The sequence below is a fragment of the Aotus nancymaae genome, unplaced genomic scaffold (genome assembly GCF_030222135.1).
Source record: "Aotus nancymaae isolate 86718 unplaced genomic scaffold, 86718_ANA_hifiasm-v0.15.2.pri h1tg000048l, whole genome shotgun sequence".
Taxonomy (NCBI): domain Eukaryota; kingdom Metazoa; phylum Chordata; class Mammalia; order Primates; family Aotidae; genus Aotus; species Aotus nancymaae.
In genome coordinates this window covers 1,604,057-1,612,235 of record NW_026988462.1, presented here as the reverse complement: position 1 = coordinate 1,612,235, position 8,179 = coordinate 1,604,057, and the positions used below count along the sequence as shown (strand labels likewise).

The 8,179-nt window shown below is 52.4% G+C and overlaps 1 protein-coding gene across 4 annotated transcripts; it reads right to left on the bottom strand.

Moving 5' to 3' along the window:
* Positions 1 to 777: 777 nt before the first annotated feature.
* On the bottom strand, positions 778 to 7,712 carry LOC135268958 (G-protein coupled receptor 183-like). Of its 4 annotated transcripts, XM_064362181.1 has the most exons (3): positions 7,557 to 7,712; positions 7,139 to 7,232; positions 778 to 2,320 (listed from the first exon to the last, which is right to left on the bottom strand). In XM_064362181.1, the coding sequence occupies exon 3, from the start codon at positions 1,886 to 1,888 to the stop codon at positions 1,355 to 1,357; it is 534 nt and encodes a 177-aa protein (XP_064218251.1). In that variant the 5' UTR covers positions 1,889 to 2,320; positions 7,139 to 7,232; positions 7,557 to 7,712; the 3' UTR covers positions 778 to 1,354. The 4 variants fall into 4 exon arrangements, with proteins under 4 accessions (XP_064218251.1, XP_064218250.1, XP_064218252.1 ...); XM_064362180.1 differs by lacking the exon at positions 7,139 to 7,232; XM_064362182.1 differs by lacking the exon at positions 7,557 to 7,712 and having other exon boundaries at positions 7,139 to 7,548.
* Between the last annotated feature and the right edge of the window lie 467 nt (positions 7,713 to 8,179).

Sequence of the window (8,179 nt, the reverse complement as noted above, 5' to 3'; positions counted from 1 at the left end):
CGTGCATGCCTGTAATCCCAGCTACTTGGAGGCTGAGGCAGGAGAATCTCTCAAACCTGGGAGGCGGAGGTTGCAGTGAGCCAAGATCATGCCACTGCACTCCAGCCTGGCAACAGAGCGAGACTCCATTTCAAAAAAAAAAATTTGCTTCAGACTTAAGTTGCAATGAAACTTCTTTCAAAGTTTGTTCTCGCAAAGGTTTGTTTCATTCTAATGTAAGCGGCACTTAAATGCATACAGCCTTTCTGACACACAAAACAAATGAAAAAGCGCCTGCTTTTCTGACTTTTGCCTTTCCCCAGCATTCTTCACAAAGACACGTGCGACCGTGAATGCTTTCACATTGCGCAAGACCCAGACCGCTACACAAAAGCACACAACATCCCTTCCCCGTGTGGCACGGCCCCTCCCGACCCTCTGCAGAGGCGCCAGCTCAGCGCCTGCCTGTACATCCTCCCGTGTTTTCTGAGTTTTTCAGAAAAACCTTGACATTTTAGTAAATGTTAATGCAAAGAATTTAGAAGTTTCTTTGGAAGAGAAGGAGAAGTGTGCTTGCTCTTTACAGCATTTCAGCCCCAAACTGGAAGCAGCCTCTAAATGACTGATCTAGTCTCAGCTACTTCTTTCAGCCCATCTGCACTTTCCATGAAAACAGACTTTTCCTGTAAAAAACACCACACACCCCTTCAGGGACGGAGGAGCTCTGCTGCTGTTTACTAAGAGAGATTAGAGCTGAGTTCATCAGGAAAAACTGAAGTCCAAACCTCAGGGCTCCATCCTTACACTGTCCCTTCGAAGACCCTGTCTCTCATTTTGTATTTCTTTTTATTTTATTTTATTTTTGAGACAGAGTCGCTATTGTCACCCAGTCTAGAGTGCAGTGGTGAAATTTCGACTCACTGCAACCTTCGCCTCCCAGGTTCAAGCAATTCTCCTGCCTCAGCCTCCTGAGTAGCTGGGACTACAGGCTCATGGCTCCATGCCCAGCTAATTTTCGTATTTTTAGTAGAGATGGGGTTTTGCCATGTTGACCAAGTTGGTCTTGAACTCCTGACCTCAGGTGATTGGCCCACCTTCGCCTCTCAAAGTGCTTGAATTACAGGCCTGAGCCACTGCGCCTGGCCTAATTTTGTATTTTTTATTCTGTATTATTTTCCTTAAAGAGCCCGCTTTCACCCAAATTGTGTCAACTTCAATGCCCCCACGCTGGACCCCTCCCTAGATACAGTCATAAAGCAAATAACATGTTAGACCACGTGCTCCGCTAAGCGCACAGAGCCTCTGGACTGGGTGACACTTGGTGTTTCTGAGGAAGCTTTTCCTGGGGAGGAGGAGGAGGAAGATGCTTTGAGTTTTAAAATGCCCAGGAGCCATTTCCTGTAATGCGTGAATGCAAAGAAGTAAATGATGGGGTTGAAGCTGCAGTCATGTTCATGAGGGCCACGGTGGCCTGCAGGAACAGTTCAAAAGCCCTCCGCTGGGCGCAGGATGGCGGGCGGGGCAGCCTTCTCGCCATGAACTGCATGCTGTTGAGGTGGCAGGGGCTGAAGCAGACCAGCACGGCCCCCAGCACCAGCAGCATGAACAGCCCGGCCCGCCGGTGGCATCCTTTCCTGCTGCTCAGTGGGTTCTCCCAGGCGGTCCTGCACAGCCTCCAGCTGATCTTCACATAGCAGAACAGGATGACCCCCACCGGCCCACAGAAGCCAACGGCACAGGCCACCAGGACCATGAGGGGCAGCCCAAGGACCGGCTCCATGCTGCTGTACTCCATGCGGGCCAGCTTGCCTGCCAGTGGCGCGGTCATGGGCATCAGGAGCAGGGGCACCATCTGCAGTTGTGCCAAGGTCCAGATGGCCACACAGATCAGCCTGGCACGGCCAGCCATACGGAGCCATGGGCCCGGTGGGCAAAGATCACAGCGAGGTAACAATCCACGCTCGCGCAGGCCGTGAGGTAGAGCCCCCCGTAGGTGTTGGTGTAGAGCATGAACACCATCAGCCTGCAGAGCCCCTCTCCGAAAGGCCAGCTGGAGCCCAGCATATAATACACCACCCTTCCTGGCAAGGCCACGGTGAACAGCAGGTCGGACACGGCCAGGTGCACCAGGTAGACGCCTGTGGAGTTCATCTTCCTGCCCTTTTGACAGGCAAGGCGAAGGGTAAGGATGTTTCCCAGGGCACTGAAGACCAGGAGGGCTGTGCAGAACAGAGAGAGCACCACGCTGGCCACCTGGGCCAGGAGGTGAGGACGGCAGGAGCTGGCATTGCCAGGGAGGCTGTTCACGCCAGTAGTGCCGGAAGCCATCTCACACTGATGCCTGGGGAGGAAAAAAATTCTTACACTGTATCCGTGGGATTACACCTCTGGAATCGTAATAATGAATAATTTTGCTGAGGCAACATGCACTAGTCTAATAAAACATATCTTTTTCAGTAACTTTTTGTTGAAGTATAATATACTGTTCTAGTTACTACGGCTGTGTAACAAATTACCCCAGAACAGCAACTGGAAACATAGTTGATCATGTTTGTGGATTCTGTGGGTCTGGATATTGAAGAGGGCACAGTGGGAATGGTTTTCTCTGCTCCCTGATCTTGGAAGTCTCTGTAGAGAAGATCGACAGCAGGGGGTTACTCCGGGGAGGGGCTGGGGCCGTCTGGAAGTGACTTCACTCCTGTGTATGGCCGTTGAAGCTGACCGCCGGCTGGAACCTCCACTGGGGCTGTGCCCTGGAGCACCTGCCTCTGGCTTCTCCCAGCATGGCAGTCTCAGGGGAACTAGACTTCTGATATGACAGCCTGAGGCGCTAAAAGAGAGTGTCCTTGTCCCAGCAAACAGGACAAAAGCTGCCTGTGTTAACCACGGCTTTTATTTTCTGTATTCTGATGCTTTGACATGTGGGGACCTTGCTGACTGGAGGGACTGCCCCTCCCAGGGTTAGCCAATTCCTAGAGAGAGTAAACAACTCACCCGTGAGCATGCTCTTCACTTCTTCAAATGCAAACCTACCAATCCAGAGTCCTTAGCTTCCACAGGCTCCACTTATGGGCTCTCACACACCAGGACGCTATCTGCCTGCCCTAACCACCCCAGGGCCATGTACCACACAACTGGGGACAGTCCCCATGTCTCGAGCTTGCTGAAATGATTCAAACCAACCATTCCTAAGCCTGTGTGCCCTAAAACCACCCTTGCCCACATTTTTCCCTGCTCCCTTCACCTCCTGTCTCCCCGGTGTCCCTGCGTGATGTGGCATGCCCTCTCCTCTTGGGATCTGTGAGTAGCAAACTATCCTTTCAATGGCAGTTATCCGCTGACCTGTTGGCCTTCCTGAACCTTGGATTTTCTTTTCTTTTCCCTCCCTCCCTCCTTTCTTTCTTTCTTTCCTTCTTTATTTCTTCCTTTCTTTCCCTTTCTTTCTTCTTTTCTTTTCTTTTTCTATGGAGCAATCTCGGGTCACCACAACCTCCACCTCCCTGGTTCAAGCAATTCTCATGCCTCAGCCTCCTGAGTAGCTGGGACTACTGGCACCTGCCACCACATCTAGCTAATTTTTTGTACTTTTACTAGAGACAGGGTTTCACTATGTTGGTCAGACTGGTCTCAAGCTCCTGACCTCAAGTAATCCTCCTGACTCGGCTTCCCAAAGTTCTGGGATTACAGGCGTGAGCCACTGTGCCAGGCCCCAAATTTTCTATTAATATACTCTATTCTAAAACACTGCATCACCTTTTCTAACCTAGTCCTGAAAGTGTCATATCACTTCCACCACCTTCTGTCACTTACGAGCAAATCACAGGGTCAACTAACTTCAAGGTATTACAGGGCATGGGGGGAGAATACTCTCCACTTTTCCATGGGACAAAAGTTGAAGAATTTGCAGCCTCTTTTTTTTTTTTTTTTTTTTTTGAGATGGAGTTTCACTTTGTTGTCTAGCCTAGAGTGCAGTGGTGTGATCTTGGCTCACTGCAGCCTCTGCCTCCTGGGTTCAAGCAATTTTCTTGCCTCAGCCTCCCAAGTAGCTGGGACTACAGGCATGTACCACCACACCTGGCTAATTTTTGTATTTTTAGTAGAGACGGGGTTTCACCATGTTGGCCAGGCTGGTCTTGAACTTCTGAACTCAGGTGATCTGCCCACCTCAGCCTCACAAAGTGTTGAGATTACAGGCATGAGCCACCATGCCCAGCCTACAGCCATTTTTAAATCACAACACATACATACAAAAATGTGTGCAAATCATGAAAGTACAGCTTGTGGATTTTCACAAAGTGAACTCACCCATGTGATCGCACCCAGATAAGGAAGCACAACCTCATGGCCTCCCAGGAACTCTCCTTTGCCCTCCCAACTTCCACCTTCACTCAAGGCTGGCCACTCTACTAACTTCTCACAACTCAGTTTTGCGTGCTTTTGATCTTTAAATGAAACCATACTATGCGATCTTATGTGGGTTGTTTCTTGGGCTCAGCATTAGTTTGTGAGAGTCACCCTCATTGCTGGGTAGAGTTTGCTGAATGGTATTCCACTGTATCTGCATTTGAAGAACCGAAGAACATGGAACATGTTCATCATGGGTGAGTTGTTTCCCCCCAGGTGGCTCCACTCAAATACATGCACACTCACACAACACACTCACATGCACACATCCTACACACCCACACACTACACACTCACATGCACACACCCTACACACCCACTCACAATGCACACTCATGCACACACCCTATACACCCACTCACACTACACACACATGCACACACCCTACACACCCACTCACACTACATACATGTACGCACCCTGCACACCTACTCACACACATGCACACATTCACCCTACACACCGACTCACATGCACACACCCTACACACCCACTCACAATGCATACTCACTCTACACACCCACTCACACTACACCACGCACATGCACACACCCTACACACCCACTCACTCTACACACCCACTCACATGCACAACCCTACACACTGACACACACATGCACACACACCCTACACACCCACTCGCACACATGCACTCATACACCCATTTACACATATGCACAAACACACCCACAGATGTGCACACACCCACTTATACACATGCACACTCCCTCACCCACACATGCACACAGTCACATGTGCACACCCACTCACACACATGCACACTCACCCACTCACTACACTAATATGCAACCCACTCACACATGCACACACCCACTCACATGCACTCACACCCATTCTTACGTGCACAAACCCACAGATGTGCACACACACCCACTCACAAACATGCACACACTCCCTCACCAACACACATATGCACACATTCACAGACGTGCACATTTCCCCACTCACACACATGCACACTCACCCACTCACTACACTAACATGCACACCCACACACGTGCACACACAGCTACTCACCCTCCACCCCACTCACATGCACTCACACTTGCACACCTACTCACATGTGCATACACACACCTGCACTTGCATACATAACATTTGCACCCACACACACATGCTCATGCATACACATATCCACTCATTCACACATCCACTCACACGTGCACAGACCACACACCCATTCCTACACGTGTGCATGCACATGCGCACTCACACCCAGGCACACACACTCCATACACACACCACACGACACACCCAGCCACTTGCACACATATATACACACACTACACACACACTCACACCCATGCACACACTCCACACACATTCACACACACATTCACTCACATGCACACACACACACATTATTCTACACATCAACACACACATATTCAAACACGTGCACACACACTCGCACCACACACTTGCATACCCAGTCACTCACATGCACTGACACCTCACACACACACATTTGCTCTCACACACACACTCTCAAACTCACACTGTGGAGATGTGACTTGGGAGCCCCCACGGAAGGGACCGCTCTTTGGAAGAGCACACAGGCACCAGCGTCCTCCCGGGAGTTTCACCAGCCCCACCACAAGAGAAGATTCCTCTTCCTCCTCACTTCATTTCCTGAACAACTTGGTGGCCAAGCAAGGTGGGGGGCTGTGGGGAGGGCATATGAGGCCTGAGCAGGCCTAGGGTAGCTCAGGTGGGGCTAACCACAGGTCCCCTTACCTTCTAGAACCAACTGAACCAGTCACAGCATCCCGATCTGGTGCCTTTGGAAAGTTGTGTGTTTGTTTCTTAATTCGTTCAGGACTCACAGGGTGAAGGGATGGGACTGGCTCCTGATGCACCTCCAACCCTTGGCAATGGGCCCTGCTTCCTGATTTTTCAGGGGCTTCTTCCCCAGGCCACATCACCCCCAGCCTCAGCTCTGCCTGGCTTCAGGAACTCCAGCCTCGGGGTTCACCCTGGGCCATGGCTCCCTGCCTTAGCCGGGGTGCCTCATGCCCCCTCTGCTGCCCAGACACCGCCGTAGCCTCGAGGCCCAGCTAAGTGCCACCTCCTCTCTGAAGCCTCCCAGGCTTTTGTGGGAGCTCCCAGCATTTGTGAACCCTCCACCAGTGGCGCTTGCTTGGCACTTGGTGCGGACTGAGCCTCCTCGGTGACTATCATGCCTCTTTCACGCCTCGGCACACTCAGGAAACCCTGAGCCCCTGAGGGGCTGTCCTCGACCTCTTTCTTTTCTTGATATTAGGCACAAAACAAGTGCTCATTATGTTGGGCCCTGCTGGAAGCCACCAAAAAAAATCATATCCATACCCCAAGGAGGGGGTGGCAGGTCCTGTCGAAACGGCTGTGAGTCTGGGGAGGTCAGCAGGGCTGGACAGCCACACAGACCCAAAGCAGGAGCCGCCGAGAGAGGCCAAGCGCTGAGCCTAATGCCTTGGTCCTAGCCGCCTGTCCTCCCGCTGGTCCGTTGCCCTCCTTTGCTCATTGATGTCGGTGCAGACACGAGGGCCCAGGGCACTGACAGCTCCCGACTGCACTGCGTGGCTGTGGCCCCACACCCGCACAAACGCAAGCTCCTCTGCACCCCAGGGTTCTGCGTCTGCACCCCCATGGGGTCTCTCTCCACAAGCACAAGCACCCCGCCCTTCCCCCTCCTATCTATTCTCAGGAAAGGACCCAGTATCGATCATTTGTGCCTTAATCTGAAGTTACCCACTTAATGCGTTTCCCTCTCACAGGGCATTTGCCTTCAGAGACTCATAGCGGTGACTGCAGCGTGCAAGGCGTGCCTCTGCTCAGAGTGTCCATCACTGCAGGCATGAAAGGGAGAATGATCGAAAGTGCTGTCAGCAGTTTTCTGAAATTCTCCCCCCAGGGAGTGACCCAGCGAATCCAGCCTGGTCTTATGGGTGACTGGAGGCTGACACTGGCTTCTGCTCTTTCTGGACTGACAGCAGTGGCCGGGATCCTGGAGCGTCCACACAGGTTAGGGTGCAGCCCAGACCAGTGACGGATGGAAGCAGAGCGAGCCATGGCCCTGCAGGCCACCAGGGCAGAGCAGCTGCAATCTGACCCTTTCTCTTGGAGCCCAGGCACCTTCCTCATGCCCTGGGAAGACCTGCTGGCCCACTTACCTCACCCAATAAGGACATGCACAGGGAGATCAGCAGAGGCCTATCCAGCAGGCAGCCTCCTTCCTAGGTGGCCCCAAAGCCTTGACGGGTGTACCCCTGCATGTGCTGCTCTGCAGAAATGGAATCTGTTCACGGCATGAGACTCACCACTCTTCCTCCCTCTACACCCCTGCTGAAAAAAAAGAAAAAAGAAAACACCCAGGGTGTCAGCCAACGTGATCTCCCCGACAAACACAGGATGCTCCTGCACAGCTATGAGCCCCCTACCGTCCCCCAGAGAAGAGGAGGAGGAAAGTCACCCCAGGAAGCCAATTTCCTTTCAGCTCCATTTCTCTGCCCGCCCCCCAACCCCCAGGCTGGGATTCAGACCATAGGTGTGACACTGAAGGCACCAGAGTCAGGACATTCAAAAGCAGCCATCATTCTCCCCCGCAGTGGGGCAGTGAGCAAGGGACAGCAAGAAGCGGCCCCCTGGGGACCCAGACACGGACACAGTCAGCTCCGTGTGTGAAGGTGGAGGGAGACGGCCCTGGCTTTGTGACCCAGGCAAGGTGGCTTCATGGGGCCTGAAGGGTGCGTTTGCAGCCCAGACAGGCAGCACTCTGAGAGCAGCAGTTAGCTGG